This window comes from Podarcis erhardii (assembly GCF_964252035.2).
Source record: "Podarcis erhardii genome assembly, chromosome: 16".
In the NCBI taxonomy this organism is placed as follows: Eukaryota; Metazoa; Chordata; class Lepidosauria; order Squamata; family Lacertidae; genus Podarcis; species Podarcis erhardii.
Window position 1 is genome coordinate 37,599,688 of NC_138514.1, and position 27,536 is coordinate 37,627,223.

Here is a 27,536-nt window from a genome sequence, read left to right on the forward strand (position 1 = left end):
TTTTTAATGTTTGATGTTTTATTGCAATAATAATAATAATAATAATAATAATAATAATAATAATAATATTCTGTTGGGAGCCACCCAGAGTGGCTGGGGAAACCCAGCCAGATGAGCAGGGTATAAATAATAAATTATTATTATTATCATTATTATAAGTCGGTTTGGGTCCAGTCAATGCCTGGGTGGGCGGCCCCAGCTTAGTGGTAGTGCACCTGCCTTGCATGCAGAAGGTCCCAGGGTCAACCCCTGGCAGCATTCCTGGCTTGGACTGGGAAGGACTCCCTCTCTGACACCCTGGAGAACTGCTGCCAGTCAGTGTAGACAATACTGAGCTAGATGGACCCGTGGTCTCACTCAGCATAAGGCAGCATCCTCTGATCACCAGGAACGACCTGCATGCCCCCCGGGGGTTCTGTGAGGTCTGGAGGGTGGTGGCAAAAAGGACAGGGCCTTTTCAGCGGTGGCTCCCTGCTTCTGGGGAAGAGGAGCAGCCACATACGCCACCTCGCGCTCCTTGGAGGAAAGGGGAGATACACATGTAATAAACCAACAGAATAAGAAGATTTCAAGACCCACAAGTTTGAGGGATTGTACCCACAATTTGTTTGTTTTTTTGAATTCATATACAAAACCATTAAAATTATGCAAAGATAAGAATAATCAGCAACGTGTGTTACAAATCTGGAAGATTTTTTTAAAAATACTTCTCGCTGTAAAGGCTTCATATGCAAGAACTATGTACACAGAGGCAAAGATCAGTAAGAAAACTGCAAGCTGGAGAGCTTGAGTCCTAATATGAGGGCTTAAAATAGGGGAAAAACAAAACATCCCACTCTTTTAACACTCTTTTCTCAGGGTGCTTCTTGATTTCAAACATTTGTCTTTTGTTTGCAAGCTTGTTTAAGTTTCCCTCCGATGGATGGTTAAAACAATCCAAATGTGCTAATACCGTGACAGTTTGTGCTTGCTAATTAACTTGCATCCTCTCCCCTTTTGCTTGCTCAGCTATCTCATCTCCCCCCCAGCATGGCTGTGCTACATCAAAGAGAACCTTTTTGGGACCCCCTTCCTGGCTCCAGCGGAAGAAAAGCCGCTTCCTTTTCATGTCAAGGAGACTGAACAGGGAATCAAAATGTCGCTGGCTTTTCAAGGGACCGAGCTAGAGCTGGAATGGAATGCTGGCAAATCACAGCACAAGGGACCCTCCAAAGGTCATCCAGTCCAACCCCTGCAATTCCAAATCGTCCCAACATTCTCCTCGAGGCTGGGCGTTTCCCAAAGGCCACTTTCTGCCCCCACAATTCACTCTGCTGCAAAGAGACTTTGCTGCAGTGAGTTCTGAGCGGTTTCAAGGCCGGCAGGGGATAAAAAGGAGAAAACTTCACAAGCAAGTTCATGGTCAAACACGTCCCGTGATTGAGACACACCACCTGGCCAGGTAAGATGTATAACTTGTCTGCACAGTTCCATTACAATTGGAACAGGAGCCCAGAGTTGGAGGCGCTGCTTTTAAGGAGAGTCCTCAAGACGAGCTGAATGCCAGAGAAACACAAAAACAGAAACATAGAAATCCTCCTTGTCTGCTCCAGGGATTTGATCACAGCATCATAGAGTTTGAAGGGATCCCAAGCGTCATCTGGTCCAGTGTTTCCCAGCCTTGGGTCTCCAGCTGTTTTCAGACTACAATTCCCATCATCCCTGTCTTGCTGGCTAGGGATGATGGGACTTGTAGTCCAAAAAAGAGCTGGAGACCCAAGGCTGGGTCTGATCCAGTCTAGCCCCCTGCGATGTAGCTATCACAGCTAAGGAACCCCTGAGATAGGGCCACCCGGCCTCATTGCCTTAAACAGGGCCATAGCTACGGTGTGGGAGCTGTTACGGAAAAATCTGGGTGTGAGGCTGCTCAGTCACCTAGCTCGTCGGACAGAGCCCCCGGGTCCCTGTGGAATAAAGGAAGGAGTCCAGCCACCAAGCGGAGCAAATAGCTGTAGACCAAGGAGTTGATTTTATATTATTTTTAAAGCTAGGTAACTTCCCTGAGCTGTCAAGTTGAAAGGATACATTCAGACATAATATTTGTAACATTGAACAACTTTAAAGATGTGCCCCCCCATAATTTCCATAACACAGCAAAATATAAAAGTACTGTACAATAAAATGTCAAACATTAAAAACTTTGCTGGGGCCATGGGCTGCAGTCAAATATTGACAACCCCTCGTGCGAAAAGTGAGCTCGGCTGGCAGGGGGCTGGTGGGAATTTGTAGACCAAAACATTGGGAGGGTGCCAGGTTTCTGACAAAACGTTAGGTGGAGAAAACTGTTCAATCATGGAGTGGACACCCTTGGAAATGGGCTCGCCTTGAGGTTGGATGGCCATCTGCCATGTATGATCTAGTTGAGATTCCTGTCTTGCAGGGGGTTGGACTAGAGGACCTTTGGGGGTCCACCCAACTTTACAATTCTAGGTTGGCAAAGGCTGTTCTGCTGGCCGAGCGACCAGGGTTGCAGACATTTCCCCAGGAATCTAAGTATGCAAAGTCGGCATGCTGAAGGCACGCATTCCTTTCCTTTCATAAATTCAAGCAAACAGGTGTGCGGCTGAGCACGGGCAACACTGCTCTGTGTCAGCTCGAGGCACTGGAAACAGAAAATAGGCCAGCGAACCCTCTGAAAACACGCACAGCTGCAGAGTGACGCAAAGGTCAGCCTCTGCCCTCTCCCGGACCTCGCCCTTTGCACCCACCCCTCTGCTGGTATCCGAAATAGTCTCACCCAGCACCCCCTGCTGAGCTTTGTGTGGGGCCCAGGGCAGATCAACAGAAAAATGTATTCCCTCCATCATCCACAGACTCCTTTGGAAGGTGGCAGACTCTCCTTCATGGGGGGTTTTTAAACAGCCACCTGTCTGGGATTTGGTAGCTCTGTTCCTGCATTGCAGGGGGTTGTAATGGATGACCCTTGGCGGTCCCTGGCACCTCTGCAATTCTATGGTAAAGGTAAATGGACCCCTGACCATTAGGTCCAGTCGTGGCAGACTCTGGGGTTGCGGCGCTCATCTCGCTTTATTGGCTGAGGGAGCCGGCGTACAGCTTCCAGGTCATGTGGCCAGCATGACTAAGCCACTTCTGGCAAACCAGAGGAGCGCACAGAAATGCCGTTTACCTTCCCGCTGGAGTGGTACCTATTTATCTACTTGCACTTTGCCATGCTTTCAAACTGCTAGGTTGGCAGGAGCAGGGACCGAGCAACGGGAGCTCACCCCATTGCGGGGATTTGAACCGCCGACCTTCTGATTGGCAAGTCCTAGGCTCTGTGGTTTAACCCACAGCGCCACCCACATCCCACAATTCTATGACTCTCCCATTATTTGAGGATGGCTCTCCCACCCACTGCTTCCATCTCCTGTTCTCCCAAGCTCCTTTCACCTTTCCTAAGAGGATGGGAGGCTCCAGGCCCCCCCTTGGGCAGAGCAAAGGCAGCAACATGAATCAGGGTCAGGCCTTGGAAAGCAGGAGATGAGGGGGAAAGGAGGGTGGGGGAGAAAAGAGAGAGAGGCTTTCAGTGCCTCTGAAGAAGCCTGGCATTGACTCATTCCCCGAGAGCGCCTGGGGCTGTGACAAGCGGCGTTCAGCTCGCCCCCCCCCCCAGCCACCTGGGCATGCAAGATCCCACGCAGCACAGCCTCTGAGTCAGCTCAAGAGAGAGAGCAGTAAAAATAAACCCAGGGCCCACTTCCTTGCCCCCCAGCCAAGTCACGCTGGAGAAGAGGCACAGAGAGAGAGATGGCTCAGCTGCGTGCAGAGAAGGGGCACAGCTTCCCAGCATGCACTGCTCCCTCCTGGGGGGTGGCTGCCCAATAACGCTTATGGAGCTGGATCCCCCTGTTTGGGGCAAGGCCCTGGGGAGGAAGAGGGTGCCCGCCAGGTACCTGGGCCTGCAGGCAGGGGCTGAGTTCTCTCGGGCCGAGTTTGGCCAGGCACTCTGCATCGAAGGTCCAAAACAGGCTGCCGTGTGGGCCAGAGGGGGAAAGGCCTGCCAGAGGGGTGTCTGCAAAAGGAGGGGGCGGCGGGGCCCTCTGGTTTCTCCTCAGTGAGGACTGGGTTCCTCTGCCGCAGCTGAAACACAAGAGACACAGAGGCCCAGAGTCAGACATGAGGGTGATAGGGTTATAGATTTGGTCCTCCCTCCTCTCTTTTAACATAAGAACATAAAGAGAGCCTGCTGGATCAGGCCCATGGCCCATCTAGTCCAGCATCCTCTTCTCCCAGGGAACTAACTACCAGGTGCCACTTCTGGGAAGTCCGCGAGCAGGAATTGAGCACAAGGGCAGCCCTCTCCCCTCCTGTGGTTTCCAGAAACTGGTATCTGAAAGCCTTGCTGCCTCCAGGTGTGATGAGACGATTATACGATAATCTTTATTGTCATTGCCCCATACAGAACAACAAAATTGAAAAAATCTACATAAGACCTTCAAAACCCAACAAGCCTGCTATCCCAGCTATCCCAACCTGGTTAGCCCCCTAAAAACTCTGATACCCCATTTTTAAATACAATATACTCCCATAGGGACTCCTTACATTGCATTTAAAACCAAAATCACATTTGGGTAGAAACTGTTTCTCAGGTGGCTAGTCCTAGTCTTTATAACCCTGGACCTTCTTCCAGAAGGCAGAAGCTGAAAGAGATCATTTTCGGGGTGGGCACTATCCTGTGCTATCTCTGCAGCTTTCTTATGGCACCTGGAAGCGTAGATTTGATCCAAGGTGGGAAGAGTGCACCTAGTTATTCTCTCCGCAGTCTTTACAACCCTGGACAGCATTGTTTTTCCCCGGCCGTGCAGCTCCCAAACCACACACACAGACCATAAGTTAATACACTCTCCGCAGTACAATGGTAAAATGCCATCAACAGGTCGATTGAGAGATTGTTTTTCCGGAGGATTCTCAGATCCAGCCCAGCCCAGCCACCAATAATTTGTCTGATCCTCTTTTAAAGCCGCTCCAGTCAGTGGCTGTCCCTGCTCCTGTGGCAGGAAGTTCCACAGTTTAACCATGCAGACTTTCTTTGGTCTGCCCTGAATCTTCCAGCTTCATTGGACGCCTACGAGTGAGAGCTCATGTTACGAGAGAGGGAAAAACCGTTTGCCCATCCACTTTCTCCATGCTGTGAGTAATTTTATTAACTCCTATCGTTTTGCCTCTCACTCGCCTTTTCTCTCAACTAAAAAGTCTGTAACGCTGCAGCCTTCCTTCACAGGGAGTCTCTCCCTGCCTCCCCTTGATCCTTTCAGTTGCCTTTTCCGGGTCCTCTTCCAACTTTCCGAAGTGAGGCACATCACTCGCATCCGGGGCGTCGGAAATTAGCCTGGCACGAGGACAGTGGTTGCACGAGCCTTGGGGGGGAATCAAAGACAGAGGGCTTTGTCCCTGGAACTGGGCTAAAGGTTCTTTGTGGAATGGGGGTTTGCTTTCTCTCTCTCTCCCCTCCCCCCCGCCTGCCTTCCTTTTCACTCCCAGCCATCTTCACCCCCCTTGCAAGCAACGTCCGAGTTACTGGGCAGGCTTCCCGGCCTTCTCACTGCCCCTCCATTCATGGACCGCTGGCTTCTTGGCTATATGAGGTGCCATCGCCTTTTGCAGCCGAGAGACAATGTAAGAACATCAGCACCTGCAGGATCAGACCAAAGGCAGGGGTGTAGGAAGGGGGGTGTGGTGGGGGCGGATCTCCCCAGGTGCCCTCACCAAGGGGGTGACATTTGGCACACCACCCACCCGCGACTCCCAAGCCTACCCCAAAGCCGTTGGGGTAAGGCAGGGAGCTGTGCTGCTTTGCTGGTGGCATTCCCCTCTTCCCCCTTCGTTCTGACGGCTTGGGGGAGGCTTGGGAGTTGTGGGCAGGCAGCGCACCAAATGCCCACCATGGGCAGACTCACTACGCCCCCCTGAGCGTCTTGCTCCACCCCCGGCTGCAGGGCGTGCGCGCCGCTTTGAGCATGCCCACCCCTACTCCACCACTGGCCAAAGGGAGCCTGTTTAGTCCAGCCTCCTGTTCCTCCTGTGGCCAGCCAGATGCCCCCCAAGGGAAACCCGCAAGCAGGATTGCAGGATTCGAGCAGAAGAGCTGCACTTCCCCCTCCTGTGGTTTCCATCATCAAGGATTCAGAAGCACTGCTGCCTCCGACGGTGGAAGTGGCTGGTAGTGGTGTAGTGTAGTGGTTAAGAGCGGTAGTCTCATAATCTGGTGAACCGGGTTCGCGTCTCCGCTCCTCCACATGCAGCTGCTGGGTGACCTTGGGCCAGTCACACTTCTCTGAAGTCTCTCAGCCCCACACACCTCACAGAGTGTTTGTTGTGGGGGAGGAAGGGAAAGGAGAATGTTAGCGGCTTTGAGACTCCTTCGGGTAGTGATAAAGCGGGATATCAAATCCAAACTTTTCTTCTTCTCTTCTGGTAGCCACTGAAAGCCTTATCCTCCATGAATTATAAGCACAAAAGAGCCTGCTGGATTAGGCCAAAGGGGAACCACATAGTCATAGCACCACAGAATGATAGAATCGTGGAGATGGAAGGGACCCCCAAGGTTCATGTAGTCCAACCCCCTGCAATGCAGGAATCTCAATGAAAGCATCCAAGACAGAGGGCCGTCCAACGGAAGTCCAGCTTCCTGTTTCCCCAGTGGCCAACCGGAATCCTGTGGGAAACCAGGAGCAGGATCTGAGCACAAGAGTGCTTCTCCCTCCTGCGGTTTCCAGCCACTGGTATTCAGAAGCAGCATGGCAGAGTGGAGCCTCCATCAAGGCCCATCAGGATCTTCCTAGAAAGCCTTCCTTGCCAGAGAGGGTGTGGGCCGCAGCGCTCCGCTGAGCCCCTTCTGAATCTCCTTCCTCCTCCGCTCACCAGCCCCACTGCCAGCTGGCTCACTGCTGCCGCCGCCATGGCTCCACGTGGGCAGGACTGTGGCAGGTACCAGAGGAGGGAGGGACGTGGCCCATGCCTCTGACTCAACTCTCCAGCTGGCAGCAAGCGAAGCTGCAGCAAGGAAGCGTGAGGGCCTCGCGGGTACCCGCCTCCCGGGCCTAAATGCACCCTTGCCCAGAAGCCCCACACGAAGGGCACTGGAAGAGCCAGGCGCAAACAGGGATGGGAGCAGAGACGGCTTGTGCTCGCTTATTCCTCGCTGGTCCTGAAGGGAAATATACCCAGCAAATACAAATGAACTGTAAGCAATTGTGTTTTTATCCCTGTTTGCAAGGTGTTTCCTTTGTGTTGAAATGAACAGTCACATTCACACCATGTGCTGGAAGGGCTACGATGCGGCTTTAGACAGTCACAGCTTTCCCCAAAGGATGCTGGGAAGTGTAGTCTGTTCTCCATGCAGAGAATCATTAGGAGACTTCCCGAAACCAACCCCGTTCCCCTCCCCGAGCTACAATTCCCAGAGTGGTTTTAATAACCAATTCCTCTTTCCCAGGGAACTCTGGGAATCCTAACAACTCAGTACCCACAACTGGCTACAGCTCCCAGAATTCTTTGGGGGGGGGGAGTAGTCATGACTGCTTAAAGTGGCATCATAATGCTTCAACTGTATGGCCCGAATGTGGCCCTAGTGGTTAAGGGTGTTGGACCAGGACTGGGGAGACCTGGGTTCAAATCTCTGCTCTGCTATGACGTTCACTGACATTCATGAAGCTTCAAGCTTTACCTTGGCTGAAACTGAGAGTTGACTGCGAGTTGTTTGGGGACTCCAGAGCTACAATTCCCAGAGTGGTTTAACAATCAATCTCTTTTCCTAGAGCACTCTGGGAATTGTAGCTCGGGGAGGGGAATGGGGTCTCCTAATACTTCTCAGCATCGTTAACATACAACAATTCTCAGGATTCTTTTGGGGAAGCCACGGCTGCTGAAAGTGCTGTGGATGTGCCAAAGTAACGGCAACGGAACTTACAGAACTTTCCTGCAATGGGACAAATCATGGTGCTTTTGGCGGAAGGCGGACTGCAGCGGAACAGAAGCAGCATCGCACCTTGTGAATGCTGTGCGAATGGAAAAGGACACTTTCTTCCACCTGTGCACCCCCCAAAGGCACACTTACGTTTCACGGCCAGCAGGGTGCTTCCGTGGCAGCAGGAGACGGAGGCCCCGAGGCTGGCATGAGTCTCTCCCAGCTGCACGGGACGAGGGCTCCGGGGCTCTTCATCCTTCCGCCCCAGGCGCCCCCTGGCGCTTTTCCCCCAGGTGTACACCTCACCATCTGGGGAGAGAGGACGTCCGCAGCAGGTTAGGGTGACAGGGAGGCCAGGCCAGACCCCCTCGGGGCCCACTGCACCGGAAACCAAGCCCCAAACCCCACTCCACCCCATCAGCTCACCTGCTCCCACAACGGTGGTGAAGGCGTCGCCACAGCCCACCATGGTGACTCGGACAGCCTGGAGCCCCTCCACCAGGTAGGGGGTGCGGCTGGCACGGCAAGGGATGGGGCCCAGCTGTCCGTGTTGATTGCTGCCCACAGTGTAGCACTGGCCCGTGGCTGGCAACAGAAAAGGCAGAAGGGCAGGGAATAGCGCGACTCCTTCCTGCTCCTGGGTGATTTCTGAGCCTTCACCCCGACTTTGCCCAGCAGGCTGCAATTACTCCAGGGTGAATGGAAGACTCTGCACATGCTCAGAGGCACCCTGGAAGAACCTATAGCCAATGCGCCCCACCAGAATGCTGGCATCGTCCCGGCTGGCTGCCACCCCCCCCCCAAGCGAGGTGTCTTCACCGGATGCTCACCCGTTACGACTGCTGAGTGAGCTGTTCCAATGTCAGCCCACACAATGGCCTCTTCGCTCAAGGGGGCTGAGCAGGCGCAGCTGAAGACAAGGGCTTCCTCCACCTGGTCCGTGGCGAGGGGCTCCCCCTGGGGCAAGATCCTGTCCAGGCCTAGTTTGTTATACCTGGAGGAGAGTGGGGAGGGGAGAGGAGGTCAAGGGAGGGCCAAGCTGCAGAACCACCCTCTGTTTGCAAAACTCTGCCTCCTCTGGATTTGGGAGACTCTGGCCTAGCAAAACACAGGATCCAACCAGACTTTCCTTGCCCCAATTCAGATTCAGCTCTTGCCCAGGAAGGAACAGGAGTGAGCAGTGTCAGGCCCTGGATATGAAGCCTCTGGTTTGGCTCTGCCTGCCGGCCTGGCTTCCCACTCTGGCCAGGTCAGCAGGATCGGACCTTCTGCTTTATGGCATTTCTGTTTCACTACCCTCCCTCCCCAATACTCCTGTGACCCCCTCCACCACGACACAGTCTCCCTGCCCTACCTGTTGCTCCCACAGGCCAGGACCTGGTTCCTCCCTGTCAGAATCATGGAGGCGTCGATGCCGCAGAGAACCTTCTGCGCCTCATGGTCAGGTGGGATGGAGACCTGCTGCGGGGAGTTGTGGGACTCCTGGGTGCCCAGCCCCAAGCGCCCTGGGGAGAGAGGGAAGGGGTGGGAGGTGATAATAATAATAATAATAATAATAATAATAATAATAATTTATTATTTATACCCCGCCCATCTGGCTGAGTTTCCCCACTCTGGGCGGCTTCCAATCAAGTGTTAAAAACAATACAGCATCAAATATTAAAAACTTCCCTAAACACGGCTGCCTTCAGATGTCTTTTAAAGAGAAGATAGCTGCTTATTTCCTTCACATCTGAAGGGAGGGCGTTCCACAGGGCGGGCGCCACCGAGAAAGCCCTCTCTCTCGTTCCCTGTAACCTCACTTCTCACAATGAGGGAACTGCCAGAAGGCCCTCGGTGCTGGATCTCAGTGTCCGGGCTGAACGATGGGGGTGGAGACGCTCCTTCAGGTATACACCTGACCGAGGCTGTTTAGGACTTTAAAGGTCAGCACTAACATTTTGAATTGTGCTTGGAAATGTACTGGGAGCCAATGCAGATCTCTCAGGATGAAAGGAAGCCAAGAGAACAGGCAGCCCCGCCGCCACTCACCATTGTCCCCTCTGCCCCATGCAAAGATCTCTCCTTCGTTGGAAACAGCCAGGACGTGCGACGCCCCGCAGGCCACGTGCGTGATCTCATAGCCCAGCAGGGCCTCCACAATCTTGGGCTGCAGAGGGGGAAGGCAGCAACTGTTCAAGCAGTCTCCCCCCACAAGTCCCTCCTCTCTCTCTCCCCTCCCAGCCAGCCCCTTTCTTCCTGCCCCACAACTGCACAAGCCACCCCCACCCGCATCCCCAGCTGACGGACCTGCAGCCAAATTTGCCGGGGAAGGATTGCCGCCTCCCAGACAGGAAACCCTTGTACGCCAGACAATAAAACCATCGGTTCAACATGTTTCTATCCTGCCTTCATTCTGTCCTTAAAACTATGGAATGGCACACTAAGGAACTTGCTCCCGCGGGAGGCAGGCATGACCACAAAATAGGATGGGTTTAAAATTCACAGGTTTTGGGGAAATTCATGGAGGAGACGGATAATGATGGCTAGTTGCCAGGAGGGCTGTGCTCTGTCCTAAGAAGAGCCGGCTGGATCAGGCCAGCGGTCAGTCCAGCATTCTCCTCTTCTTCTTTTTTAAATACTTTTATTTTGCTTTAAACAAATACAGATAAATATAAACAACCAAATTTACAAAAAAAAAAAAAATCCTTAATAATAATAATAATAATGAAAAAAGTTAAAAAAAAACTACAAAAAATATCAAAGTACATAGTATAGAACATAAGCCATTATGGGAAAGAAAACAGAAAAAAGAAAAAGGAAAGGAGGAGGAGGAGGAAAGAAAAAGAAGAAAAAGAAGAAAAAGAGGAAGATGAGCCAAAACACAAGAAGGCTCATCTATTGTACCCTTCCGTCAAGGTCACAACAGATCATTATTCTTATCAATTCTCTCTATCTGCATTCCATAGAATCCCTCATCTTGGTATCAGGGAACATTTCCCTATGCGGTATCATTCTAAACATAACCAGGTCTTTCTTGATGAACCCTTATCAAGAACCCATTTTCTTCTCACAGCCAGCAGGAAACCAGCAAGCAGGATGTGAGCACAAGAACAACTCTCCCCTTCCAGGGTGTCCAGCAACTGGCATTCAGAAGCATAATAATAATAATAATAATAATAATAATAATAATAATAATAATAATTTTATTTATACCCCGCCTTCCCCAGCCAAGACCGGGCTCAGGGCGGCTAACACCAGGTATAAAAACAATTGATTAAAATACAATTTAAAAACAAGATTAAAGTACAACATTAAAATGCAGCCTCATTTCAGTAGAAGCTCAAATCAAAAACTTTTTTGGAGATGAAAATGTCAAGTCTTCCCCAAGGCCAACTATCCAGACTGGTCCTACGTGGGCCAGAAAAAAGCCAGGGAAGTCCACAAATAGGAGTTCCATCACAGAAGGAGAAAGGAAAAAGGAAAGAGCGGGAGGGGATCAAGTTGATTCCAAGCCAAAGGCCAGGCGGAACAACATAGAACAGCCATTGTGTCGAGTAGCCATCAACAGCCCTCTCCTCCACCCTTGGCAGGCACCCCTGCCACCTGCAGGAGTTTCAAAGTTTAACTATGCGCCACGTCAAGGACTTTCTTCTATCTGCCTTCAACCTTCCAGCGTTCCGTTTCCCTGGATGTCTCCTCCAAGGCTGGTGGCAAGAGATGCTTCTGAGCACCAGTCGCTGGAACCCCCAGAGGGGAGAAGGCTCTTGTGGCCCATGCCCTGCTTGTGTGCTTCCCTTTGGGGGCATGTGGCTGAGTGCTGTGAGAACAGGAGGCTGGGCTAGATGGGTCCCCTGCCGCCAGACCCAGCTCCTGTTCTTGGGATCAGGGTAGAGCAGCAGCCACAGGGAGGAATTCTGGCCTCCAGGGAATCTGGGGAAAGTGGCCAAACCAGCCCACCAGCCTAAGGATGCTCAGGAATTGAGCCCTGGCCAACCTGGGTGACGTCTGTGAAGGTCTCGTGCCCCAGGCAGCCACTGCTGCCGCTGCCAAAGGTCAGGACGATCCCTCGGTCTGCAGGGGGAAAGGAGAGCTGTCAGCACAGTCCAGAGCAGAGGGTGCCAAAGGAAGGAAGGGAAAACGAACCACTTTCGCTTCCTCATGATCAAGGGGGCAGTGAGTGTGTATGCATGCAACCCCCAAACAGAAATAATGGTGGGGCCAGATCCCTGTGCAACCATCCCTTACACAACTGCTGCCCTCCATTGACAAGCAGGGAAATCATCATCATCATCATTATCATCATAAATTTTATTTCTACCCCGCCCTCCCCGCCCAGAGCCGGGCTCAGGGCGACTAACAGCACTAAAATTTCAGTAAAAACATAATAAGAAAAAAGAAAAAGAACAATTTAAAATACAGGTTAACATGCAATTTAAAATGAAGCCTCATTTTAAAAGTCAAAACCATAAAGGTGAGGGAAACACAAGGGTCAGACTGAGTCCAAACCAAAGGCCAGGCAGAACAGCTCTGTCTTGCAGGCCCTGCGGAAAGATGTCAAGTCCCGCAGGGCCCTGGTCTCTTGGGACAGAGTGTTCCACCAAGTTGGGGCCAGTACTGAAAAGGCCCTGGCCCTAGTTAAGGCCAACCTAACCACCTTGTGACTTGGGACCTCCAAAATGTTGTCATTTGTGGACCTTAAGGTCCTCCACGGGGCACACCAGGAGAGGCAGTCCTTAGCTTGTCTTTGTTATACCTGTCAGGCAGGTGGTAAAAAGGTCCCCACAGGCCACGAGCTTGATGGTCACTCCGGACTGGCCCTCCAGGAAGCGGCAGACAAACTGGGGCTGCAGCTGCTCAGTGGCCCCGGGGAGCGAGGGCCCCCCCGCCGTGCCAAGTGGGGGCGGCTGGTGGAGAGAGAGAGAAAGAGAGAAAGAAAACAGCAGGAAGAGGGGGTGTTACATTCCTGCCCGGGTCCGTTGGAGCAAACTGGGCCTAGTTTGAATGGCGGCTGGTGGCAACAGGGTCAGGGCTCAGCGATGCACCATCCAAAGCAAGCAGAGATGCTTGAGCATGTGCAGAACGCACTGAAGTGTCCTGGCTGCCACAACCCACCCTTGGGGGGGGAAACATCTGGGGCTAACAGCAAGAGAACACAGGCCAGGAGACATTGCCACCAGGCATGTATGAGCCCCAGGGGCCTAGCATGAATTTTATTTATGCAACCTTAACTGGCTAGAGGGTCACGGGCTAGAGGGTCGCCTAGGGCTTGCTGATCAGAAGGTCGGTGGTTCAAATCCCCGCGACGGGGATTCCAGCAGGAAGGTAAACGGCGTTTCCATGCACTGCTCTGGCTCGCCAGAAGCAGCTTAGTCATGCTGGCCACATGACCCAGAAGCAGTACGCCGGCTCCCTTGGCCAGTAAAACGAGATGAGCGCCACAACCCCAGAGTTGTCTGTGACTGGACCTAACGGTCAGGGGTCCCTTTATCTTTAACTGGCTAGATTTCAACCACACAAGGTTGACATTGCTCAGGTTAACTGTGCATAAGATGTGATCGTACTGTACAATGAAACACAGGGCCCGGAGTTTCAAGCAGAAGGACAAGCTGGTCTAATGTAAGGCATATTTAGAAATTCTCAGTCAGCCTCCTTCCTCCTTTCAATAATCCCCAGAGCTGGGAGACGGATAGCGAGGGGCTCCTCACCCACCCACGAACCTGTGGGACCCCTCCTCGCCCTCTCACCTCCCACAGGATCAGCCGCCCAGACTTGGTCACACCCGCCTTCTGGGTCCTTCCGGTGGAGACCTGCACCACTTCGGTGTTCAGCATGGGCAGGCGCAGAGGTAGGGTGATCCCGCCCCCCCAGGTGTAGACGGAAGATGGGGCGGGGGGGATGCCTGGCCTCGCCGAGCCAGCTCTGGAGCCTGGGTCCAAGAGAAAAGCCCTGTGAGTTAGTGGACCTGGGGGGCGGGGGAAGTGGGGAACCTCCAAACTCAGGAAAGGGGAGGTTGGTGGTATGGAAGGCCATTGTTATCCAGTTGGCCATTGTGAGAAGAGAATACTGGACTGGGTGGACCATTGGCCTGATCCAGCAGTGCAGAAAATAACAGCAGATAATAATAATAATAATAATAATAATAATAATAATAATAATAATAATAATAATTTATTTATATCCCGCCCTCCCCAGGCTTAGAGCGGCTAACAACAATAAAATTAACACAGCATTTTAAAATCAATTAAAAGATAACTTTCGATATGGGAAGGATGCATTGACCATACATGCCCTTGTCAGCTGTGGTGCCCCAAACTAAAGCCTTCACACACACCCCACCCCAGTCGTGCCCTCTGGGCCACTGGGGATGGGCCCCAGGCAATGCCCCCCCCCCCGAAAAAATAAAGAGTGTGAAGCCCTCTTCCAAAGGCCTCCCACCTTACCTCTGGTTCTAGGGCCGACGGCTCCCGCTCCCACCCTGCCGTGGGTCACTGGTGGCACAGCGGCCAGCGGCTTCTCGGGCCTGGGGGGTGGAGGAAGAGGGTGAGCTTCTCTCAGACAGCGGTGGCAGGGAAGGGCTGCAGCTCAGAGGCAGAGGATCTGCTTGGCATGCAGAAGGTCCCAGGTCTAAGGCCCAGTGGCAGCATCTCTGGGTAAGGCCCGGGAAGATTCCTGTCTTAAAACCTTGGAGATCTGCGACTCAGTGCAGACAATGCTGAGCTAAACAGGGCAATGGGCTGACTTAGACTAAGGCAGCCTCCTGTGTTCCTATTTCTAAAAGGAAAACGGAAGGGACTTCTGTTGAAGGATGTTGATAAGCTGGAAGGTGTGCAGAGGAGGGTGACCAGGATGATCAAGGGTCTGGAAACAGAGTCTTTAAGAGGAACGGTTGAGGGAGTTGGGGATGTTTAGCCTGGAAAAGAGGAGACACTGAGAGCCATCTTCGAATATCTAAGGGGCTGTCAAATAGAAGAGGGAGCAAGCTTCTTTTCTCCTGCTCTAGAGCAGGCATAGGCAAACTCCAGCCCTCCAGATGTTTGGGACTACAACTCCCATCATCCCTAGCTAACAGGACCAGTGGTCAAGGATGATGGGAATTGTAGTCCCAAACATCTGGAGGGCCGGAATTTGCCTGTGCCTGCTCTAGAGGGTAGGACTTGAACCAATGGCTTCAACTTACAGGGAATGAGATTCCAACTCAACATCAGGAAGAACTTCCTAACAGTAAGAGCTGTTCGAGGTGGAATGGATTCCCTCTGAAAGACCCTCCTTCCTTGGAGGAGTTTTTAAGCAGAGGTTGGATGACCACCTGCATTGCAAGGGGTTAGACTAGAGGACCCTGGGGTTCCCTTCCAACTCTACGATATTATGATTCCATGGTTCTTCATACAGTGCATGGCTAAAGGATGGAACTCCCTCCTGCAGGTATGGCCAACAATTTGGATGCCTTAAAAGAGGAAAAATTCATACAGCGGAAGGCTATCAATGGGCACCAGCCATGCTTCTGATTCCCAGCTGCTGGAAACCACAGGAGGGGAGAGGGCTCTTGCGCTCAGGTCCTGCTTGTGGCCTTCTCATTAGGGCATCTGCTTGATAACAGGATGCTGGGCCAGATGGACCACTGGCCTGATCCAGCAGGCTCTTATGCTCTTCGTCTGGAACTATGAGGACTAGAATCTTATTTTACAGCTCTACAGAAAAGGCCCTTCTTTCAAAGCCCTGGGCTTGATCCTCGGTGGCACCTCCAGGTAAGGATAGCTCAGCTGGTATAGCATGAGACTCAATCTTGGGGTTTGGGGTTTGAGCCCACATTGGGCAAAAGGATTCCTGCATTGCAGGGGGTTGGACTAGATGATCCTCGTGGTCCCTTCCAATGCTACAATTCTATAATACTGTGACTAGGAACATCCCCTGCCTGGGAGCCCAGGGAGTCGCTGCTGCCAGCCAGTGCAAGCCCTACTGAGCTAAGTGGGCCCATGAGCTGAGTGTTCCTGGAGGAGGGGGCGTGAGTGCCACCACATGGGCCCAGGACTTGCCTCCTCATCCTGACACTGCCGACGTCGGTGTAGAGGTTCAGGAGGGGCCGGGCGCAGATGGCCTCCGCCATGATCTCGTTGAGCTGGGGCCGCTTGGAGGGGTCCAGGTTGAGCAGGTTGAGGATGAGCTGGCGTAGTTCGGGGCTGTAGCGGTCTGAGATGGGGGCGAAAGTCCCACTCATGATCTTCAGTACCAAGGCTGGCAGGTTCTGTGTGCGAATGATGGCGGGACAGTTAGGAGAGAAGGCATGGAATGCCGCCTTGCCATACAGTAATAGACAAGGAGTGGCCAGCGCCAACCCAGCAAGGCAGGGCACATAAAGGAGACGCTCTTTAGGTTGAGAAAAAGGAAGGAAGGAAGATGGTGAGGGGACGTTTGTGAAATTGTTGACTAGAGCAGTGGTTCTCAAAGTGGGTGATACTGCTCCCAGGGGAGGGAGATTCCCTGGGGGAACCCTAAGAGGCAAGGGGGGCACTGGAGGCGGGGCCCTCAAGGCAGGCTGATCACTTATTTACGACTGACCAGGCTGGAGCCTAGAGCAAAACACCTTCCTTGCTTTGTATTCAAAGGTTTACTGCTTTTATCACTCTCAAAGCTATTTCTTTGGGTCACGTCTGTTTGCCACAAGTCACAAGATAGCCAATTATTGGTAACATATATTGATTTTCTTAATAAACTAGTTATGGCACATCTGTGATAGGTGAAGGTTTGTGTGTAACTTATATATTAAAAATTTTATACTATAAACCTCCTTCATCCTTATGGTTTTGTCAGTAAGAATGAGCCCAATTTTTCCATGCAGTATCTGGTATCAACGGATCAAGTTCATCAGTTCCAAAACTAAATAATTATAATTGGATTTTGAATAAACATGCAATTAATTGTTACTGTTTTGAATGTTCTTGCAAAATCTTCCTCATACCGCAAACCAGTATTCTGAGCAATCCTTTTTTATAGGGTAGGGTGGGGTGCACTGGGGAATAATTTAGGGAACTATGGGGGCAGTGGCCTCAAAATGCCTGGGAACCACAGGACCAAACTGAGGGCCGGTTTATCTGACCTGGCCGTCAAGCAGTCTTCTGGCCAGGGGACCAGCTTCCTAGAGGCATGAAGCTGTCCCCTCTCGGAGACAGGATGCTGGGCCACTGCACAGACCCCGACACAATTGTTTACGGGACTGAGGCTGAGCAGACAGGGCGTTCAGGACACAGAGACTGGCCAGCCCTCCACTCCAACCAGATTTCGAAGGTGTCTCCTTACCGCGGCCTCAAAAGCCCTCTTCAGGCTGGCCAGCTCGTAGAGCACACAGCCCAGAGCCCAGATATCACTCTTCTGGTTGTAAGGCTTGCCCTCGCAGAGCTCCGGGGAGATGTAGCAGGGGGTGCCCACCACCTAGGAAGCAACATGGATGTGCGAATGAGGCCCAGAGCAAAGGTGGAGGGGCGGGTATTACTTTCTCTTTTTTCTTGAATAATGCTATTAACGTTCTAATATTACAATGCCAAAACTGTTACTGTATTTTCTGGCGTATAAGACTACTTTTTAACCCAGGAAAATCTTCTCAAAAGTCGGGGGTCGTCTTATACGCCAGCTACAGCAGCAGCTCCTGCAGCAACTCCCCACCAAAGGATAAAACGACAGCAAATTAAATTGGAGGACACCAAGCTCTCTAGATGAAGCAGAAATACGCTTGAAAATTGGCCCCAGAAGCCCCCAGCCACTGGGAAGTGGAGCGGATTTCCAAGCTAGACTGGAGACTGGTTTTTTAAATTTTTATTTGGTGTGCATTAGAAGAGGGGTAGTCTTATACAGCGAGTATATCTCAAACTCTATATTTTAACTGGAAAAGTTGGGGGGTCGTCTTATACGCCCAGTCGTCTTATACGCCGGAAAATACGGTATATATCAAATATCCTTGTTCCCCAAGAAGAAAATGAATGAATGAAATATAAACAGGGGAAAAAGAATGTGACGTGTGTGACGGGAATCCTTTAACAAAAAATCTGATTGTGCTGAGAATAAATTAAAAAGATATAATCATTTACAGTGTCATTCCAGAAATGTAAGAATAGGGCCCACTTTTTCAATCCGTTTTGTTCTCTTGATTATTTTTTCTGATGAGTGAGATTTACCCTTAAAATAAACTTTATCATTAAGTTTTCCTTAACCAATACATTATGGGGACGTGGGTGGCGCTGTGGGTTAAACCACAGAGCCTTGGGCTTGCCGATCAGAAGGTCGGTGGTTCGAATCCCCACAACGGGGTGAGCTCCCGTTGCTCTGTCCCAGTTCCTGCCAACCTAGCAGTTCGAAAGTACGTCAAAGTGCAAGTAGATAAATAGGTACCGCTCCGGCGGGAAGGTAAACGGCGTTTCCGTGCGCTGCTCTGGTTCGCCAGAAGTGGCTTAGCCATGCTGGCCACATGACCCGGAAGCTGTACGCCGGCTCCCTCGGCCAATAAAGCGAGATGAGTGCCGCAACCCCAGAATCGGTCACAACTGGAGCTAACGGTCAGGGGTCCCTTTACCTTTACTAACCAATACGTTACAGTAGGAGGATTGTATTTTTCCAGTTCTGTGCAACACTCTTTCTTTCTTTCTTTCTTTTTTTTGGGGGGGGAGGGAGGGGCAAAAAGCCCCTCTATCCAGAGACAGGATCAGTTTCTCCCACCCCAAGATCCATATCCACATTTAGGACCCTCACAGTGTGAGATGACAGCAGGCCTCCCAGCTCATAGAGATCCTGGTGCCTCAAGCTAACTTTCGGCTAATCTATATTCATTCATTTATTAATAGGTCTGTCCCCAAAAGATCCCAAGTTGGGCAAATGACAAAACAGCAAATAAACAAATCCACATGCGCACACACATCCCCATAAGAAATAATAAAAACTTATCTAAAAGAATTTATAAACAATCAAATATCCTCACAGCTAATAATTTCAATGCTGCTAGGAAAGTCTCTTTCACCCATTCAGTGCCTGTGAGAATGATTGTTCTTTAAAATTCCTCCCAAATTTTTCATAATACAATTTGTTTTAAACCCCGGGACCATGCAGTGAAGGGCGAGTAAGAAACCAAAGAAATTAATCCAATAATAATACCAAATGACCTCATGAGGGAGAGCATTCCACAAACAGGGACCCACCGGTAAGAAGGCCCTGTCATGGTGCAGTAGCACACTGGCTGCCCTGTGACTGATGCCAAACCTGGCCAGTCCAGAGGCTTCAAATCACCGGCCAATCGCAGGGGGAGGGACATGGTCACCAGGAGTTGCTATCAGTTGTTCTCACCGTGTAAGCTTTGCTCTTGCTACTGAGGATCTTGGAGATGCCAAAGTCCCCAATCTTGACGATCATGTGGTGCTTGTCCAGGAGGATGTTCTGAGTCTTGAGGTCCCGGTGGAGGATCTGCTTGGCGTGGACGTGGTGGAGGGCCAGGAGGATCTGGACAAAGAAGTGGAGGATGGTCTCCTCGTCCAGGAGGGAGTTGCCCCTCTTGTGGATGAACTCAGCCAGCGTCCCACCTGGAAGGGAGCAAGCAGAGAGAGGCCCACATAATACCTGGGGCATGGTGGGATTAGCGGGGGGGCTGCTAAGAGCCAAGGGGGTGGCAGGTGGGCACTGGAAGTGAAAACGACTACCAGACTTTCTTTGAAAAGCTGGTATCATTGAATCAAGTTCATCCATTTTGTTGAATTAAACTGAATCGTTCATATAGACAGTGGTACCTCGGGTTAAGTACTTAATTCGTTCCAGAAACTTAACCTTAACCTGAAACTGTTCTTAACCTGAAGCACCACTTTAGCTAATGGGGCCTCCTGCTGCCGCCGCGCCACCAGAGCACGATTTCTGTTCTCATCCTGAAGCAAAGTTCTTAACCTGAAGTACTATTTCTGGGTTAGCGGAGTCTGTAACCTGAAGTGTATGTGACCTGAGGTACCACTGTAGTTTTAATTGGATTTTGAATAAACATGCAATTAATTGTTACGGTTTTGAACTTGACTGTGTTATCAACTTCCTTACAGGGCTGTTATGTACTGAGTTGAATAGGATCCAAAATGCAGCAGTCTGATTGGTCCTAGAACAATAGGATCTAGAATGCAGCAGTCTGATTGGTCCACAGGAGCCACCCAATCCAACTCCGGGTAGAAGTGAATCCGCAACCTGATTGGCCTACAGGAGAATCCCAGAATTAGCCAATCATGTGGGGCCCATTGTGTAAATAATGTATACAAAGCAGACATTTCGGGGGAACTTCCATTCCTCACTACTCTGAGCTGAATAAAGAGCATGAAATCCACACTCGACTCCGAGTATATTTCAAGGGCCAAGCAAACTGCTATTGTGAATCATGTTTTTATTAGGGTAGGGGGCACTGGGGGTGCATTTATGGAACCTAGGAGGCATGGTCCCCAAAGCTTTGGGCCTACTGGTCTAAACTGCTTTTGATATTGCATTTTAAATTGTTGTGATTTTAGATTTTAAATTCTTATCATAGAATTGTAGAGTTGGAAGGGACACACACAGGGTCATCTAGTGCATCTCCCTGCAATGCACCATATTTTGAAGGGCTAGTGATAAACGGAATACAGTGGTGCCCCGCAAGACGAACGCCTCGCAAGACGGAAAACCCGCTAGACGAAAGGGTTTTCCGTTTTGGAGGCGCTTCACAAAACGAATTTCCCTATGGGCTTGCTTCGCAAGACGAAATGTCTTGCGAGTTCCTGCGGGTTTTTTCCCCGTTTCCCCCCCTTTTCCTAAGCCGCTAAGCCCCTTATCAGCTGATCCGCTAAAAGCTGCTAAACCGCTAATAGTGCTAATCCGCTAAGCTGTCAATGGGCTGCTTCGCAAGACGAAAAAAACGCTAGACGAAGAGCCTCACGGAACGGATTCTTTTCGTCTTGCGAGGCACCACTGTAATAACAAAAATAACAGAAAGCCGCCCCGCCCCCAGGAAAACTACAGCACTTTCTCCCCTGAATGGGAGCAGAGCTACAGTTGTCCCTAAACGGGTTAAACCCTGTGCTCCTTGACAAGGGTGGAACCACAAGGAAGAAAGCCATTTTTTCTCCAAGGGCAGAGCGAGCTGAACCTGTTCCTTCTGCCTCAAAGATATGGGGGTCTGCAGATCCTCCTAGTTCATGAAGCACACCCCTGCCCCCCCACCCCTTGCGAAAAACACACATGCCAAACAAACCCGGTGCTCTTTTGTTTCCAAACCACAAACCCAAAGCCAAATCTCAGGTTTGCAGCTACCTTGCCACCACTGGTGGCTTTGAAACCTGAAACCTCCTTTTCACCTGCCTGAAGGTGACCTGCAAAAAAGAGGGGGAGGAGGGAGAGGTGGTGTGCTGTAGGCCAGGCCCTGGGAACAATGGTGTTCCTCTCTGGCATTCTTCCCACTGCCATAAGTCCAGGTGTTGCTAGGAAGCCGCACGTCAAAGACTGCCTTGACCTGGAGGCTGGAGAGGGAGGGCTCAGTGCCTTTTTCCCCCAACGGTTTTTCTTGAGCTTTAGCTCTCCCAGGAGAAGGAAGGCAGAAGCTGGAAGTTCCTTTTGATTGTGTCAGGGCATTGGTCCATGTAGCTCAGTGCTGCCAGCAGCTCATAAGGAGAGCCTGCTGGATCAGGCCAATGAGCGGCTGCCGAGACCACATAACACCGGTCTTGAAAGACCTACACTGGCTCCCAGTCTGTTTCCGAACACAATTCAAAGTGTTGGTGCTGACCTTTAAAGCCCTAAATGGCCCAGTATACCTGAAGGAGCATCTCTACCCCCATCGTTCTACCCGGACACTGAGGTCCACGCCGAGGGTCTTCTGGCGGTTCCCTCTCTGCAAGAAGCCAAGTTACAGGGGACCAGGCAGAGGGCCTTCTTGGTAGTGGCACCCGCCCTGTGGAACGCCCTTCCAGCAGATGTCAAAGCGATAAACAACTACCAAACTTTTAGAAGACATCTGAAGGCAGCCCTCTTTAGGGAAGCTTTTAATGTTTAATAGCTTATTGTACTTTGGTGTTTTGTTGGAAGCCGCCCAGAGTGGCTGGGGAAACCCAGCCAGATGGGCAGGGTATAAATTATTATTATTATTATTATTATTATTATTATTATTATTATTATTATTATCCCATCTAGACCAGCATCCTCTTCTCATAGGGGCTAGCCTGAGAGCAACTCTCTCCTCCTGTGGTTCCCAGCAACGGGGATTCAGAAACATTGCCGCTTCCAGCTATGGAGGCACAGCACAGCCATCATGGCTGGCAGCCATCGGCAGCCCTCCCCTCCATGAGTCTTTCCCAGTTTGGTCAAGCTGAGATTAAACTCAAGCACGGAAAAACTGTTACTATTTTCAAACCAGCTCAGCTCAGTCAGTAGGGCACGAGACCCTTAATCTCAGGGTCAGGGATTTAAGCCCCACACTGGGTAAAAGATTCCTGTATTGCAGGGGGTTGGACTAGATGACTCTCATGGTCCTTTCCAACTCTACGATTATATGATTCTAAGGAAATAAAACAGGCCAGAGGTAGGGAACCAGGGGCCTTCTAGGTGGGACTCCCAATTCCCAGCAGACCCAGTGTCCGGGGATTATGGGAGTACAGCAGCTTCTTGAGGATAATAATAATAATAATAATAATAATAATAATAATAATAATTTATTATTTATACCTCACCCATCTGGCTGCGTTTCCCCAGCCACTCTGGGCTGTTCCCAACAAAAGATTAAAATACAATAATTCATTGAATGTTAAAAACTTCCCTAAACAGGGTTGCCTTCAGATGTCTTCTAAAAGTCAGATCATTGTTTATTTCTTTGACATCTGATGGGAGGGCGTTCCACAGGGCGGGCGCCACCACCGAGAAGGGCCCTCTGTCTGGTTCCCTGTAACCTCACTTTTCGCAGGGAGGGAACTGCCAGAAGGCCCTCGGAGCTGGACCTCAGTGTCTGGGCAGAACGATGGGGGTGGAGACGCTCCTTCAGGTCTACTAGGCCAAGGCTGTTTAGGGCTTTAAAGGTCAGACCCAACACTTTGAATTGTGCTCAGAAACGTACTGGGAGCCAATGTGTGGTGTTGAGCAGCTGCCCCAAACCTGGCACCCTCAAGACTGAATGATTTGGGGTTGGGGTTGGAGCTGGCAGAACCACAGCTGTACTGGCTGGGACTGATGGGAGCTGTAGTCCAAACATCTGAAGAGTGCTAGGATAGCTTAAGGGCAGCCTTCAGCCTGCAGGGCCTGTATTGCACCCCCCTTTCCCTAGAGGTACGAGCCTTTAGGTGGCAGGAGTGCGCCCTGCTGCCTTGGGGACCCACGATCCTCACCCGGCGCATACTCCATGGAGATCATGAGCGCCTTGTCCTCCAGGAAGTTCTCGTAGTATTCGATGACGTGGGGGTGGTGGAGCAGCTTCAGCACTTGGCACTCGTTCTGGGCGGCCAGCCGCTCGTCCTTGGTCATTTGCTCCACGGGGATCTGCTTCAGGATCACCAGCTTCTGGTCCATTTTCCGAAGGCAGAGGTGGACGATCCTGAGGGACAGGGGAGCACAAAAAGACCAAGAAGGAAGTCAGCCCCTAAACATCGGAAGCCATATTGGTACGCAGTCTGGCCATGGAGTCACCCAGCCCAGGGCTGTCAGCTCTGACTGGCAGAGGCTCACCAGGGTGTCAGGGACAGGAAACTAATAACACTGAATATAGATACAGAAAAAACATTAAGAACAAAACAAAAAAACCCAACAAACAGTTGATTAAAATATAAGTTAGAGTACAGTTTAAAATGTAGCTTAAAATGCAGCCTCGTTTTAGTGGTAGCCTATAGATCAAAGCCATAAGGGGAGAAAACATCAAATATTCACTGGAGCAAACTATCCATGCTGGTCCTACATGGGCCAGCAAAATGAGCCAAGGGAAAATGTATATACAAAATCCCATATAAGGGGTTCCATCAAAAAAATAAAGAAATGAGAGGGGGGGGTCAGACTGTGCCTTGGCCAAAGGCCTGGTGGAACAGCTCTGTCTTGCAGGCCCTGCGGAAAGATGTCAAACCCTGCAGGGCCCTAGTCTCTTGGGACAGAGCGTTCTACCAGGCCGGGGCCAGAGCTGAAAAGGCCCTGGCCCTGGTTGAGACCAATCTAATCTCCTTGGGGCTCGGGACTTCCAAAGTGTTGTTATTTATGGACCTTAAGGTCCTCTGTGGGGCATACCAGGAGAGGCGATCCCATAGGTACAAGGGTCCTAGGCCTCATAGGGCTTTAAAGGTCAAAACCAGCACCTTAAACCTGACCCTGTACTCCACAGGGAGTCAGTGCAACTGGTAAAGCACTGGATGAATGTGATCTCGTGGCAAGGACCCCGTAAGGAGTATCGCCGTGGCATTCTGCACCCGCTGGAGTTTCTTAAACATTAGGAAGAACTTTCTGACGGTATGAACCATTCAGCAGTGGAATGGACTACCATGGACTCTTCTGCACTGGAGAGTTTTCAAACAGGTTGATTGGCCAGGGATTCTTTAGCTGTGATTCCTCCACAGCAGGGAACTAGATGGATCTTGTGGTTCCTTTCCAGCCCTACAATTCTATGATTCTATAGCAGTAAGATCCTTTTTGAACCTGGGGTCTTCAGGACAAAAAGCAGGCATCTCTACCATTGCAGGGGGGAAAGCCTCAAAGCTGTGCCATGGCTGAAATATCCTGGATGAGTCATCATCAGTTAGCTCAGTTGCCCATCTGTGAAATGGAAGCAGTAAACATGGCCTACTTTCCAACTCTGGAAAAGCGTACAAATGAAAATGTAATGCACACATGATTAGAACAGCCCCTTAGGACATTTTGCGTCACGGCTGTTTTATCTGGGGAGTGTAACATGTGAATGTGACTCATGCAGGAGAGAAGCAACGGGACACTTTAAAAAAAAAAAAAAGGCGCAATGCGGAATCTGTGGCCCTCCAGATGTCATGGCGCTGTGACCCCCATCAACCCCCAACATGGGATGATGGGAGTTGTAGTCCAACAACATCTGAAGGACTGCAGAGCCCCTGCTTTAAAACTGCTTCTGGTTTTATGGCATTTTGCTTTCATTGTTGTGTATAATTTTTATTTCTTTTTATCTCTTAGCTGTCTTTATACTGATTGCATATACTGTAGAGGAAAGGCATTAATGAAAGAAAAGGTGAATTTAAGGCCTAGGGTCACAAGATTCCACATGAGCTCAGCCATAGGCTGGCTCCAATTGCATTTTGTTCAGAGTAGACCTACTGAAATAATGAATGGACCTCAGCCCTGAGGCAGCCTACTGTGAATTAAATGACATCCATCTTAAAATAACCACATACAGTGTAAAATGCAGCAGATAAGCCATGCAGTGTTAAATGGAGAGAATATAAAAGAACCTCCTGAAATTAAGTGCAATTAAGTCTGGGAATGTAAGAGTGCCTTTAACGGGCGCCAAAACATCATTAAGGGTGGGGCTCAAACTACGCTCAGAGAGGAGACTGTTCTACTCAATACTTCCTATACCTTCCTATCCAGTCATTTCCCTCCAAAGACAGGGAAGCTAAACTGCCAAGGTGACCCAAGGAACTTCATGGCTCCTTCAGTGCAGAATTTGAACCCAGATCACCCTGCATTCCTTGGCCACAATGCCACCCTGGCTCTCATCCTCTGTATGCTTCCTTGGGAGTAGGCGCCACTTTTATTTTGAGTGGGTTAAATTGTGCATAGAGAATGGCAGATTGAGAAAATGCCTGGCCAATGGGGGAACGTGATTTATTTCATCCTAAATTGGTTTTTTTTTTAATGCAGTCATATGTATTATACATATACATCTATATGAGCTCCTTTTATTTGCATATGCAATACACGCATATTAATATGCATATTTTTATAGCTTCTTTCATTTGCATAGGTTCATTATTCGAAAATAGCATTTTTTTTAAAAAAAAGCTTTCTTAGGGCAGGGCTGCGACCTTAGCAAGAGAGAGATGCGAGGGGGGAAAGGGGTGCTTCGTCGGGACGCCCCAAAACCCTGATTGGCTGGAGGGAGGGGTGCGCCCCTCCCATCACCATGGCAACAGCGTCGGCATGCACCCGCGAGTGCGAGAGAAAGAGAGAGAAAGTGTTTTCCGCCCGTCCGCTCGCCCCTGTTCTCACCCGAACGCCCCCCTCCCGACCACCCGGATTCGCTCGTATTTCTCCATCGCGCTTCTTCTTTCCCCGCCAGGCCGCGGCCACAGGGTCTCGCGTCGCCATGGAGACGCTTCCGGGATGAGGGTTACGGCGGCCACCGAGGGACAAGGCTGGCCGGGCAGCGCCGTGCCACGTTGCTTGGTGGGGAATAGGTGGGTGGCAAGGGCCGCCGGCAGCGAAAGAGTTAACGGGAAATTCGCTCCTGAAATGGCCCCCACCATCGGGAACTTGGAGAATAAACCCATCACAAACCAAACAAACAAACAAGAACATTGATTTAATAATTATTACATTTAATTATTTATTTAATAATTATTGCATTTAAGTATTGACTGAAGGATTATTGCATTTAATTATTCATTTAATGATTTCAAAAATTATTGTTATTATTAACAAGACAAACCTGAATGCTATTTTCTGTTTCTTTCTCTGCTTAAGGGATCCTTGCTAAACTTCAATAGTCATAGCATAAATAAACAATAAACTAGCTGCCAAACAGTAACAGCAACATGACAATAATCAATCAATAACATAACTATCAGAATCACAACAGCAATAGCAAACACTAGCAAAACGCTGAGAACAACGTTACCTTCCTCCCATTCTCATTCCCTGTTCCCTGCCGACCATTCTCACAACAAGCCTGTGAGGTAGGCTCACATTGCTGAGAGGTGGTGACTGGCCCAAGGGTCCCCATCACAACCAAAGGCTTGCTTCTGTGAATTTGAAGACCCACCCAAGGATCTCTCTGGAGCCCAAGGGTGCAAGCTTTAGCTGCTGCCCTCTTGCTCCTGGGCCTTGGAAGCCTCTTCACCTTCCTGTTGCCCTCCAGATGTTTGGGACTACAGGCAGCCCAAAACATCTGGGGAAAATAGCAGGCCAGCAAAGGCTGCATTTGGATTTTTCTCTAGGGTGCATAGGCAAGGATGGGGCGCTCCAGATGCAGCTGGACTCCAACTTCCACAGTCCCTGACCACTGTTCCTGCTGGCCAGAGGCTTGTGGGAACGCGAATCTAGTCACAACAGGAGATCCTATCAGTTTCCCCACAGACTGATAGATAAAATTGCTTTCTGTGAGGCTTGGTCCGGAGACCCAGCTGTTGCAAAATGCCACAGCTAGACTATTGAGGGAGGCAGACCATCACCAGAACAAAATGCTCAAATCTCACAGAATTTGGAATTTTGACAAGGGAAAATCTAGATCTATGGCAGCTCAGAAACTTTGCCAAAAAAGCAACCAGATGTTCACTTTGGCAACCCTATTAAAATATGATTTGGCATTCCTTTATTACATGTACAACAGAAACATCATTTTCAAGCCGTGAAAGTCTGGAACCAGAGTTGTTATCAGATGACACTAATAATTCTTTACTTGGACTTTTTTATTTGAACCCAC

The 27,536-nt window shown here is 50.3% G+C and overlaps 1 protein-coding gene across 2 annotated transcripts; it reads right to left on the reverse strand.

Moving 5' to 3' along the window:
- NEK8 (NIMA related kinase 8) lies at positions 1-26,243 on the reverse strand. 2 transcript variants are annotated; one of them, XR_014151946.1, is made up of 16 exons: positions 26,105-26,243; positions 23,278-23,483; positions 19,253-19,485; positions 17,222-17,353; positions 15,961-16,169; positions 14,368-14,447; positions 13,672-13,853; positions 12,681-12,831; positions 11,922-11,998; positions 9,977-10,094; positions 9,300-9,450; positions 8,776-8,939; positions 8,372-8,530; positions 8,096-8,254; positions 3,933-4,119; positions 1-516 (listed from the first exon to the last, which is right to left on the reverse strand). XR_014151946.1 is itself a non-coding variant. In XM_081844129.1 (15 exons), the coding sequence occupies exons 1-15, from the start codon at positions 26,149-26,151 to the stop codon at positions 4,091-4,093; spliced, it is 2,097 nt and encodes a 698-aa protein (XP_081700255.1). In that variant the 5' UTR covers positions 26,152-26,243; the 3' UTR covers positions 530-4,090. The 2 variants fall into 2 exon arrangements, 1 of the variants encoding a protein (XP_081700255.1); XM_081844129.1 differs by lacking the exon at positions 1-516 and having other exon boundaries at positions 530-4,119.
- Positions 26,244-27,536: the final 1,293 nt, after the last annotated feature.